The sequence below is a fragment of the Asterias amurensis genome, chromosome 14, assembly GCF_032118995.1.
Source record: "Asterias amurensis chromosome 14, ASM3211899v1".
Lineage (NCBI taxonomy): Eukaryota > Metazoa > Echinodermata > Asteroidea > Forcipulatida > Asteriidae > Asterias > Asterias amurensis.
This window is the reverse complement of record NC_092661.1, coordinates 18,911,634-18,925,061: the sequence shown is the minus strand read 5'-3', so window position 1 is coordinate 18,925,061 and position 13,428 is coordinate 18,911,634. Positions and strand designations below refer to the sequence as shown.

Below are 13,428 nucleotides of genomic sequence, written 5' to 3'. Positions count from 1 at the left end.
CTTTTAGGAATCTATTTAGTTGTGTCACACTAGATTTGAAAGCGAACAATTGCTAGGTTGTTTTACAGAAATTCTTTTTAGCTGGGTAATTCGACTTTGGTTATTGACAAGTGTATTTTAAACTGTATTGAGTTATTGTTATTGATTTAAAAAAGGAGAAATATTTGTATCGGAATAAAGAATACCTTTTAATGTTTGAAATCTGTGCTCATTGGAAACCATGTGTTCAACTGAAGTTGGGGTCATCCAGATTATGAGGAAAACAATTTTATTGATTTTTTAAAAGATTGCCAACAACAATTATGATTGTTAGAATTCAAAGTTAGTGGGAAATATTAGCCACTGTAAAGAAAGGAAGTATACAACATCGGTTAATACTAAGGTATCAAGCTTCCGAGTTTTATGAAAGTTATTTTCCTGAAGTCCGTTCACAAAGTAGAATTGGCGATCAGCAACTGGCTGATACAGAAACTTTTTTGAGCATTTATTTTGTGTATGCTCAATACGTGCCTATTTCCCACATTGAAAGTTGCACAGGTAAGTCATTATTTGATTCTGAACACCAATGTTGTGTCTTCCTCTCAACCCATCTGCTCTGACCCCAGCTTGATGATTTATGTCATGACCGATATATACATGTATCTTTTTGCAGCTGAATGCAAATGTATGTTTACAAGATAGTCAGTAGCATTTATGATGCAGAGACTGTTTACAGGTGGAGCACATTGCCAGACTGGAAGCCGAAAGCTTACCCTCTTAAAGACAGTGGACACTATTGGTAATTGTCAAAGACTAGTCTCCACAGTTCATGTATCTCAACATATACATAAAATAACAAACCTGTGAAAATTTGAGCTCAATCGGCGAGAATTGTGGAGATACTAATGAAAGAAAAAACACCCTTGTCACACAAAGTTGTGTGCATTCTGATGGTTGATTTTGAGTCCTCAAATTCTAAACTTGAGGTCTCCAAATCAAATTCGTGGAAAATTACTTCTTTCTCAAAAACTACATCACTTCAGAGGGAGCTGTTTCTCACACTGTTTTAAACTATCAACCTCTCCCCATTACTCGTAATCAAGAAAGGTTTTATGATGATAATTATTTTGAGTAATTACCATTAGTGTCCACTGCCTTTAAGTATATCCAATCATAGCTTTTTGCATCAACAAGTTTTTAGTGATAAATGTTTTAAATGGGGGAGGAGGTCTAAGTACAGCCTTGCTAAAAAATATAAAAAAATTAAAAATGTGCAGACGTAAATGAGATTTCATTTTTATTTCTTCCGTCCAAAGAAAATGTGCTTCAACCTCAACTTTCTCTGGAAGAGAAAAAAAGTTTCCTTCATTTTTATTTTGTTTTTGACTTTGCAATTTTTGTGTTATGTGGTGAGTGTTATTTTATAAGCTTTACTTTTTATATTTTATGAATTATGATAATTAATGGAGAATTTTGGTAGGCGATCTACATTTATATTTATAATGTGTATTATTATTTTGGTAAGAGATAGATTTGTAGTTTTACAGTGGTGTGCTGTTTATTATTGTCTGGGATAAAAGACTCGAGTAGAATTGTGGCCTGGCCATAGGTTTTTTTGTACATAAAGTTATTTCATAGTTTATAAAGGGCTGGGAGAATTAAGGGTTATGATTTGGTGTTTCATACAATGCAAGAAAAGGTTCTTTTATTAAAATGTTGGGCGATCGATGATGTAATTATTATAGAATCCAAAACTTGCTTTAGTTTACTCTTCACAGAAACACAAAAAAACAAATCCATTTGAAATGTTTTGCACTTTGTTGGAAAAGTAAACTTCAACCATCAACTTATTTGGAATGTCAGTAAAAAATTCCTTTGCTGGTTTCCCCTTTGAATTATTTTCTTTTTCTGTTCATTTGCCCTGCATGTTAAAGTGTGTCTTTCATGATGAATTTACCTCAGAAGTTTTCATAGTTGTACAAATCAAACATAAGTGCAATCAACTTTGAAATTTGACCTTTCTCTTTTGGGTGGACACAACACCAACAACAAAATGAAACAAATGAATTACTTTATTTCAAAACTGAGAGCTTGTCTTTTGATGTTCAATTTACTGTTGAAAGAGAATTTGTACTGCATAATAAATCTCTTGATATTTTTGGCTGTAGAGGGAAAATTGGCTAGTTTAGTTATTCCTGTCCCAAATTCCAGATTATTTTGTAGAAAGAAAAAGCGAAACCAAGAGTTGGACTATGACTGAGTCTGATGAGAATAAAAGACTGCATATGGTTAGTCTTTCAGAAAGTACCCTTCACTTGAGCTGTATATATGTTGTTATTCTAAGTGCTTTCTGTTGTCTAAGGGCTCAGAAAAGGCTCTGAAAATATGAAGGGGGAACAGGAAAGTGCCAGCTTGCTTTTTGGAAATTTACTTTATCCAAAAGCATTATTAACAGCACAAATGTTTCCTTTAGTTCCCTTGAAGTATATTGATGGTATTCTTACACTTTTTATGTTTCTCCACAATCATTGAATGAAATGTCTACCATGTCTTAAATTTGGTGGGTAAACCAATTTGAATGAGTTTGGTCCGTATTCTGTTGACAAACAATTCTCTGGCAGGTTTATTGAATCGCCTAGAGTGTTAAAAAGCTTAGCTAAGAGAAGCAGTTTTGGCCTCTGGCTTTCAAGGAATGTTTGGCCCTCATCCAATCTTGGCTTAAACTTCATCCAGTTTAATTTATATACCTCCCTGAAAACACATTGAAAAACAGAATAACCTCCATGAGCAGTTTGTGCACAACTGTTAAAAGGTGTCTAGTCAATTTATGTTGTAAAAACCTTGGAATGACCGCAGAATAAATATTTAAAAGATTGGCGTATTTCACATTGCAGCCCATGAGTTATTTGGACTCAACATGGAATGATGTCTGAATTGCTGACTTGACAGTACAATATCATTGAAAGTGAATGAAAAGGATCAAATAATATGTTACATGTTTCTGATAAATCCACTAGACATCATCTGTAAAATGAAACCATAAATTAGGTTTGTTAAATATGTTTGATCTAGATGGTTGCTCATCAAGTGATGAATGACATAGCAACACTTTTGAGAATGCAGGCTTTGTCCTGAAATGTGTAACATATTTTCTCTACTGCTTTCATTTCTAGAACACATTTACTTCAAGGAGGCTCAGAGCACCTTTATTGTATGTGTATATCTTCAGAAGTTTATACACTTGTAATATATAAGCATGAGCTATACTATGCTATTAACCCCATTTAATAATAGTTGGAGCTTTTTTCTAACGCCATCAAATCAAAAACACCGGTGACCTTGAGCCTAACCCTGGTTTTTTCTCTTTTTCTTTCTCTCTTTCTCCCTCACGAATGTTTGACTTCTCACGCAGAGTTCCCAGGCATGGTTTTGGGAGCAACACTGCCCCTATCCAACCATCTGATGTCATGAAAGTCATGATAAGCCATGGTACAGTACTGCCTAATTTTTCACAGTATTTCTAACATACGTGTCCATTGACCAGCTTGTACGCTAAAAACAATCTTTGTATTTGTTATTCAGCTAAAACGAGAATGTTGGGGGCAAGAGGAGCGCCCCAACTAATCCTTTGGTGACCTTTACTGTTCCGTGGTGATTACTTATAAGGGGAGTTGCATTATCTCAACAAAACTCAAATTAAGATTTGTACTTAAAAATAAATCAAATCTCAAGATTTAGTTTTTTAAGATGAGGGGGCAAAACTAAATGTTGCATATCAGGAAGCGAAAGGTATGCCCAGCATACTAATCAATTGAAATCAGATGCATAGGATTTGTTTGTATCAAACAGATGCATGCATGCGATATAAAAACAGACTTTTTGATAACACTTTAAGTGGGACATCCCCAGTAAATAAGCTGCCCTTTGGAACAGTAAAGGTATAAATCATGTAGAAACCTTGGAAACAAATTGGAGCTCAAATGCATCAAGTAAAAACACCCAGTTGCTTATTTTTGTATCATTGCTAAGGTTAAACATGCAAACTTATCTCCAAACGACGGACTCCCAAGGTCCAAGCAAGGTGGCTGCCTCTTACCCCTTTGCTCCACCTATACCATCGATCAAATTACTGCCCTTTCCTTTATACTATTAATGAAGCTATGCACCATTCTATATGCACTTATGAGTTGGAGAAAATCGCTATAATCCTGACCCACTTCAAGCCAAGTATCACATGTAATCAATCAATGTTATAAAAAACAGAAATGATTTCCACTGCTACTAACAGAAGATCATTTTAGTAAATATTGACCCCTTGTACCACCATCCTATGCAGCTGGTCTCTTCCAATGCTCTACAAATTTCAGAATAAAAATGCACGCTGTGCGATAAATTACAAATGCATCACCAAAAATGTCTATCATAAGTAGCACTAGGAACCAGACATCATAAAATGGCGCAAGCAAGACTTGGTGTTTTTATTTTTCAGATCAATAGATCTGGTATGTATCAGAGCAATAGTTCCCTTTTATCATTATTTGGTGGATTGGGCGGGAACGATCTATTCTAGTGAAAGACATTATTGAACTTATTGAAAGTCTTCTTTTTGATATTTGATCGATGGTACATGATGGCCTCAAAGGTGCCATCAGCATTCAGGGAACGTTTCAATCAAAGAGGTTGGAACTAATGCTTTCAAAGCTTCATAGCAAGTTAACAGATTTTGTCACAAAGAGAGGTACATAGTTGGTCAATGGATGGTTAATGATGTTCCCACCAGTACTGTTTCTTGTACATGTAGATATCAACGCCTTATTGTACTTTGTGTTTGGAATATAACACTATTTACGACCATGTGTAAACAATTATATATGCAACTTTTTACCCAACGGTGCCACTTTATATAAAGTGTATTTTTGTAGAATTGTTAAGACTTTTTTTAATTGTACTGTCCTTACTGTTTGTACTCCTAATGACGATTATTTTGGGCATTGTCTTTTATCCCCTTTATTTTTTAATTATGATTTGTGGCTGCATTTTCCTGTTGAATGCTAGTTTTTTATGAATTTTTGCGACGTTAGACAGGCCAAAGACAGAATTACTTACACATGAACAAGCCATGAATTGGACAAACTCATTTGAAAATCTGTCAAAATATTTTCACAGTTTCCCTTTTCTTCCATACAAGTCAAAGTTGAGTGACATTGCTTTGACTTTTTTTATCTACACTAGTTGACATGATAGTTGTTTTTCAGTGAGGTTTTGTTGTCATATGCAACTCATCAAAACAACTCTCGGTCATATCCATGTCAAAAGCCCAAAGTTACTATCTGGATTATTAAAACACAACAGTTTGTGCCATTTTAATAAGACAGTGTTTCTGTTGATAGTGTTAATGCATAATGATTTGGCACTTAAGGTCACAAAAGATGCCTGTGTGAAATCTATAGCTGAAGTGGACAGGGTGTAATTCTGATAGTAAGATCAACAATTTTGTTTTTGCTTTTTACCGAAAAGTATTATATTTTTTGTATTTGTATATTTATGATATTGTATGGGGACTGCAATGGGAAAGTTAAAAATGAAGCTCATACAACCCCATTCAGTTAAGAATATATATATTTTCTTTTAAAAATAAAAAATAAAAATAAAAAAGTTACTGGATGGGGTTACGGGAGCTAAATGTCTATATATTTTTGTGAGTGTTTGCCTGGTACTCGATTTTGCTTTGACATTTTTATGTATTTATGGGGAAACTGTACTCTTGGTTTTTTTGTATGTAGACTGTAAAGAATGTGTATTGGTTTTTACGATAGTGATTTGGTAGTACTTTTTGGTAAGGGGTAGATGCACGTAGCATATATAGCTATGGATTTTGTTGAAACTGTTCAAACGTTGATCATCAATTTCAGCGTTTTACTTAATGGAACGTAGATGAAGGCTCCAATAGTTGTTTTATAAAAATTGTTTTACTGTGCACAGTGCACAATCCAAATGTGAAACAAACAGGGTACCAGCATTTAAACTGCCAACAGACTTACTATTTCAAGCAAATGAAATTGGGACCAGGACAACGTCCATGTTGGAACAGTTTCAAGCCAATGAAATGTTTAATTTGTAAGAAGTGAACGAGAGACTGTTACAAGTGAGGGTTAACTTATTATTTTATCGGTATTATTCATTATACGTCCGTATGTAAAATGAAACGGTGTTCAATAAAAAGAAACAAAAACAAACAGAAAATGGAAAATTCGTCCTATGGTTTATTGAAATTATATTGACAATTTGGAGATGTTCACCCCTCCTTTTAACCAAGTAGACTATTCCTCACTAATACTTCACACTGTTTTACGGTTGATTCCATTTTCAATCTGGTGAACTATTTGCAATTTATGTAGCTGGTAGATTAACCACTAAGTTTAATCTTAACATGTTGCTGTATTAACTTTTGCTACAAAACCCTCACTTTAACAAGAAATGCTGTAGATATAATTGTTGTGCAAATAAATGATAAAGGCAAGGTATTTAATATAAATGATCAAACTAACCAATGAACGGTACATACTATTAAGTGCTTACACTACTAAAATAAAATGATTACAATTTTGTACCGTTCCTTTAAACAGTAGTTTGTAATGTATCAAACTGTTTATTAATTTAACCAACTGTGATGCTGTACAAATTTACAATCTTGTATCAATAATTGATAGCATCTCAAGTGATCATGAACTCTAACCTCATTTCACCTGAAAGATTGGTATTTATTCAGGCAAGAGACTTTGAATAATGTGCACATTGAATATCTTGGAGGGTATATTCGCTTGAAACTCATCAGTACAGTTACGGAGTACCTAAGCAAACTCTGGAAAAGAAAGTATTTGTGGTCAACTTTTTTGATAATTCACAATATGAGATTGTTAGTATGTAAAGCATCACAAAGTGTATTTGTCTAACGTTGATTGTTTTTGCCAAACTTGCAACGCCAACCCTTGGATATGAGTGCACGTATCATCTTGAGCACCATCCTTCCTCCTACAATGACGTGACAAGACGGTGGATTGACGGTAATTTGGCTCCTGCTGTTCAAAGAGCTCCCTCCACTAATCATTCAACCTCATGCCCAGGGGGGGACATGGAACACGCTTGCTTGCCCCTGGGGGCGAGGTTGACTAATACTCTCATACCTAATAAGGAATGATCTGTATCTTGATTATTAATATCAATCTTATTAATTTAAAATCAAAGACGATGGTTCTATGCATGTGTACATTTCCTGCCCAGATAAAATCAACACAAAAAGACATCGGTTATATATGTCTTCTTTTAACCACTCTAAACCCCTTTCCGAAAGGAAGAACCTCAATGTATACAGTTTGGATTTTAGCGATAACAACAATCAAATGTCATCTTAACTTTTGATTTGGAGGGGTCCACTCTGCCTTTTTATGTTTTAATAGAATTGGGCTTTGGATGTAAGTCGCATATCACATCTAGAATGGTTTCAAAATATCATATGAAAAAGAAGAAAAAACGGTTTTGGCAGCATCTTTTAAAATTTATGTGACAATTTTTTGTCACTCAAAGTTAATAGCAACTTTTGCAAAATAAAAAAAATAAGATCCGTCAAGGTACTGACTTCTTCCTTTTTCTTTTGATCAGTCGACATTGTAGATTTTGAAACCATCATACATGCGTATGGGACACCTTTAATTTGACTCAATTTTCATTTAAGGGAAGAAAAAAGCAAATTCAAACTAACTTCATCAATTCAGTGTACAGTGAACTAACACAACGTGATCTGTTGCACCTTGTTGCCTGTCAATTGTGCACATACACAACCAAGATAGTTTCATCATTCGTAGTCAGTTCATCATTTTTGTGTACACAACTAAATTCACGGAATCAGTTATACACAATCGATAGCCATTCAATTATGGCACTTTGTGTCTATAAGTATTTTATCTTCAGAAAACGTAAAATGCTTTCTCAAAGAATAGGAAGGTTGTTTTTTGGGTTTTTTTTCGGGTTAGGAAATCATTGAGCTGGTGTGTTACTTGGACTTTGTCTGTTTTCACTATCGCAATTTTTCACCAGCTTCTGTTTTCATGATGTAGCGGGGAGGCACAATAGATATGAGACAGTGCATCCAAATTATCAACACCTTCAAAAAGGTTACAGGGAGGGAAAAAATAGATGAAGTAGTATTACAGGAAACTTGTTATTGTATACAGATTCTACCAGAAGCTTAAGAACCTCTAATAACTACAGCTTGGCTATGGCATAGCATCCATCAGGCATTTTGAAGCCATGTGCTTTTTGCCTGGTGCTTCAGAATGCTAGTCTTGCATGAAACTCGTAGGTGTTCACAAAATGACATAGAATCTATAGGGTCACTTGTGTACAAATCATATAGGTATGTGTTTGTTCTTGGTTGTGTATGTTGCTCCATATACTACATTACTACTACTTATCAATGCACAGGGGTGCAGACATTCAACTTGTTGTCTATAAGTATCCCCCGCTCTCTCAAGTCTTGCTTCTTTTTTTACAGCATGGCCTGCCCGCTTTTTGTTTTTGCCGCTTTTTACCGGTCAGATGCAAAATAAAAGGAAAGGAAAGAAAAACCATCCAATGGCGTCAATTTCATAACCCCTTTCTCAGCATGACCCTTTCTTAAACCACTCTTGTTGAAGTTTGTTTTTTGATTTCTCTTCTCTTGATCATCATTTTAACACACAGTGTACCTACTTTTTGGAGTAGAAGTGGTTCTTAACTATCTCTTATGTACATTTAGTAGCCAGATTTTGGTTATTTATGCTGCAGTTTGGAGAAGGAATTTTTTTTTAAAGCAGTCAATAACTTTGACTGCCCAAGGTGTTTTTCAGGAAAGACCATTGATTTTGATCGTATTTTTTGTCACAAGTTTTGAGTGGTAATTTTTTAGCTGCAATAACAATTTCAATAAAGTGATTTTTTTTTATTTCTAATAACCAATGAGAGGAAATTAATTCAGTCAGGTGATTGCTCTTAGCCAATTGCAGTGAAATGTATAAAGAAGTATGGTTATGCGGAATACAGCCACCTGTCAGTTAATGTTTTTTTCCTGGCCTAACCAGATATCTTGATTTGCTGAGCTTTTCATTTTTTCATTACCGCTGTAGCAAATGTTAATTTGTAGCTGTCATAGTTTGACAACCTGTGTCAGGCCTTTGTGCTGGTGTCATACTTAACACCCTCTATCAATACTTCCCTAACAAAACACAATTTCATTTTCACAATCGGTCTAATCCGCACACAAGTTCTCTGTGGCAGCCAATCAAATAATGTATTCATGGATAATGGACCAATGTTTCAACAATCAAATTAAGAGTGTTTTTAAATTCCACATATCTTTGAACAGACATGATGTTAAGTTTGGCACTTGTAGTTTGCGTGTTTCCATACGTTTTCATCAAGTGTTAACTAACTCCAAACCTTGTAAACTTGATGAAAATGTATTGAATATCCAATCTACCTAGGCAGCACAAAGACCCCACAGTTTCATCAACGTTTACGGGAACACTTTGTTGGCACAATTACTACTAATGATCCTTGATGTAGCTTCTTTTAGTTACTTGTACATTTTTTAACTTGGAGTTCAAGCTGACCCAGGTCAAAGGCTATGACCTACACATGACCTGGGTCATGACCTCCTTTGACTGATCCTATCATGCATGTGATAATTTGTGTACAGGTCTGTCGTTAATAGAATTGGCTATTGTGTCTTTCTTTTTTTTGATATCATACAAACTAAAAATGAGACTAACCCTGTGTTTCTTTTTCTTCCTCCCATTTTTTGGTTTCATTAACACCCTAGCTGTCATTGACTAAGCCAGCAACTAATACCCCAAGCATCAAAGGCACATGAGCACCACTTTTGCCTCACTAGAACAACCACTGTGACTGCTAGTTCGGTTACCAATTTGTTACCTGATACCCTGCAGGAGAAGTTATCAACGAGGGTACAACCAGAGCTCATCTGTAATAATGTACTTACCGCCAGCACTGCTTTATGTCTCTAAATAACCTCATCAAAATGCCTACCATTAAAGAAACACGTTGCCTTGGATCGGTCGAGTTGGTCTTTGAAAAGCGTTTGTAACTGTTTGATATAAAATGCATACGGTTGGAAAGATGTTTCAAAGTAAAATACAATGATCCACACAAATATGCCTCGAAATGCATGGTTTTCCTTTTACCTCGTTGACTAACACGGTCGGCCATAAATGACCGACGTGTTAGTTCGCACAGTAAAAGGAAAACCACGCAACTTCGAAGCAAACTTGTGTGGATCATTGTATTCTACTTTTAAAACATCTTTCCAACCATATGCATTTTATAAAAAACGGTTACAAGCGCTCTTTATAGACCAACTCGTCCGATCCAAGGCAACATGTTCCTTTAATTTTAAACTAGAATTTTAAACTTTCAAGATACTTCCTTTGAATACTAATCAATGGATTGGTGCGTGTCATTTGTCCAAGAAAACTGACTGCACTGTGAGCTTTGTGTGGAACTTTTTCCCAAACTAGAAAAAGCAAAACGTATCTGAAATTACAATAGGGCGTATTCTCAGCTTTGCTTTTATGGTAATAAGGAAAATAATCAAATGCAGAGAAGGCCTTCAGTGTTGTGGTACCTCTGAGGTCAAATGCCTTATGAGGTTGGATAGCCTCTGGGGTCATGTTATCTCCGGGGTCATGTAACCTCCGGAGTCATGTAACCTCTGTGGTCATGTAACCTCCGAGGTCATGTAACCTTCGGGGTCATGTAACCTCTGTGGTCATGTAACCTCCGAGGTCATGTAACCTTCGGGGTCATGTAACCTCTGAGGTCATATAGCCCTTTAGGTCAATCAGGCTCACAAATCTGCATCTACCTCACACTTTTATTTGCCTTGAACCATCTTAGAAAAGTAATGTGCTTAGCATACGCTCTATTGTCTTGTAATTGCCTAATACTTAAATAATCCTTACTTTGGGTAACATGTTGTTTCCATATTAACTTTTTTTCCAAACAATGTAATGTCTTCCTATTAAGCCCTCTGTTGTTGCAATGTAACAGTCCAGTGATGTCTTGATGAGCATTTGCATATGTATGTTTAAAACGTTGATACCCATAAAAAAAGTTTAACTTTGTTTTTTAAACATCTTACAAATGCTTTATGCTGAAGAGAACACTGGGGCTGCCATTCTGTGATAAGTTGGGCCTATTCCAAATAGCCAAATTTGCGTGTAGTTTTAATTACTTAATATTAATTAATACAAAGGTTGCAATTTGTGCAAGGTTAATTTCCATTTATTTTTGCTATGAGTTGTATAACATGGGGGTTAACTTTGTATTAGCTGCATGCATTCCCCGAATCCATGGATTTTCTGATCGGGCAATTGATGTCCACATTTGGATAAGAGTTCCAATGAGTGTATGATCGTACCCCACAAGGGTGGTTTTATGACTATTACCCCATAAGCAATTTTAACCCCCGAAGTGTTAGACAGACACAGTATTATCAAAGGTGTTATTTTTCTTGCACAAAGTTGTCTTAATACAGTGCCTAATGTTAACATAGAAATGAATGGTATGGCATTTATCATTGCTAAACACTTACCCCAACGATTTGCTGTTAATTTTAATACAAACTCAAATCAAATTGCTAACCCTAGTCAATGGCAGATTCTAAGATAGCTACTATTCTTGTATTGAGAAAGTTCTACATCATCACATTGAACCATATTATAAATTGATTTAATGTTGGAGATTGATTTTGACACTAAATATAAATGCATATTGATGTAAGTTCCTTCAATGCACTTTGTTCAACCGCGCAAGCACTGGATGTATAGTTCACCACAGGTGAGTACTCGTTTCATTTCATTGTCATGTCATTCAAGAACATGCCTTAAAAACTGCTTTGGTTTTTCGTTTGGATTCTATCCCTTAAAAGTTGTAGCAAAATAATTGTTTCTATCAAAACTTGACGAAGCTATCAATTATTATGCTGTGATTTGGGAGTTGAGTTCATACCAGAAACCATATTATGTGTGCCATTGGGAAGGTTAAGAATTTACCTGTGACTGATTGTCACTCTTAGATTACAAAAGAGGTCATGTTTATGTTCTGTGGGTGGTACAGAAGATGGTGCCACAGTGGTTGTTTGGATAAAGGCAATAAGTAAATATAAAAATAAAAAAATGTACAGAAATGTAAGGTTGGCAGTCATCATGTGATACCAGATGATGATGATGTCATCCTTAGGGCACTTTGCATACTGAAAGGTCACATGACTATGCCACAGCTGCCTCAAAAGCTTCTCAGGGATGAATTGGAGGGGAACGTTGTGAGAATAATATTCACCTCTGGCAGCTGCGGGTTTAAGCTTCCCGAAAAATGGGAAATTTTGCAGGGAAGAATGGACTTCCACCTGGATAATTTGGAATTACACTCTAATAATAATAACTCGGCAGTCACAAATGTGGTAATGCTGTTGGTTTAGTGGAGGCAAATAAGTGTCCGAGACAACTTTTAATGAAATCTTTTTTGATTTGAATAAAAACTTTTAATTCTTTAAAAGAAAATGAAGAAAGATGAACTTGGAAAGGGTAGATATTGATCCAAATTCCAGAGTCTAAGAGAGTTTCCAGAAAGATGTCGGACTAAATCTTGAATTTGTTTGTTGGGTTGAAACCCTTGCAAAGATTTGCGTAAAAGAAGTATTATTAAAAAGTAGGTATTACTAAACAATAAGTCAACGTGCTTCCATAATTGCACATACTGTTTACTGGGTTTATGCCCTTACAACAAGCAAGCATTTGTACTTAAAAAATATTATTGGAAAAAAAAAAAAAAAAAAAAAACTTTAAAGTGGTATGTGTTTAAAAAAGAAGGCTGATTTAATAAGCATTATAAGACTAAAGGATTGACTTTGTAAAATGATGGACGTTAAAGGAAGATTTGTAAAGTTCAGGTTTTTTGGTTTGTTTGATTTTTTTTATTGAGTTGGTTTGAAAGCCAATTGTTTATGCCAAGCCTGGTTAAGATTTGTATTTTGATGCACGACTGCGAATATTATATCCCACAGAGATCAGGGTTTCTTTCCTAGATGATGAAGTTTTCAGAATATTTAACTGTAGGAATACTCTTTGATCATACTCATTTGGGGAACTCTAAATATGATCAAAAGTACAAACAAATTTCTGCTTTGGTGCATCAAAACAGCCAAACCATCATTTATCTCGCATTATGCATTATGTATCATAGATGGAGTGTGTGACAATAATATGCATAAGAATTAAGTTTATATTCATCATTATATTACTCTTTGTTTGTAGTTTTGGGTATTAGGATTAGCAGCTTCAGTTATTATACATATTATTACTAGTCATCTGTAGAGATTTAAGCAACATTTATAAA

General features: G+C 35.1%; 1 protein-coding gene across 5 annotated transcripts in view; it reads left to right on the top strand.

The window, feature by feature from the left end:
- Positions 1–10,134, top strand: part of LOC139947611 (KH domain-containing RNA-binding protein QKI-like) — a 65,203-nt gene extending 55,069 nt beyond the window's left edge. For 2 of the 5 annotated variants that reach the window (XM_071945559.1, XM_071945558.1), the window contains one exon: positions 2,191–6,222. In XM_071945559.1, the coding sequence (XP_071801660.1) occupies positions 2,191–2,360 (170 nt within the window). In that variant the 3' untranslated portion in view covers positions 2,361–6,222. Of the gene's footprint in view, positions 1–2,190; positions 6,223–9,835 lie in introns of those variants that run through there. The other 3 variants (XM_071945562.1, XM_071945563.1, XM_071945561.1) reach the window with 3 other exon arrangements.
- Positions 10,135–13,428: the final 3,294 nt, after the last annotated feature.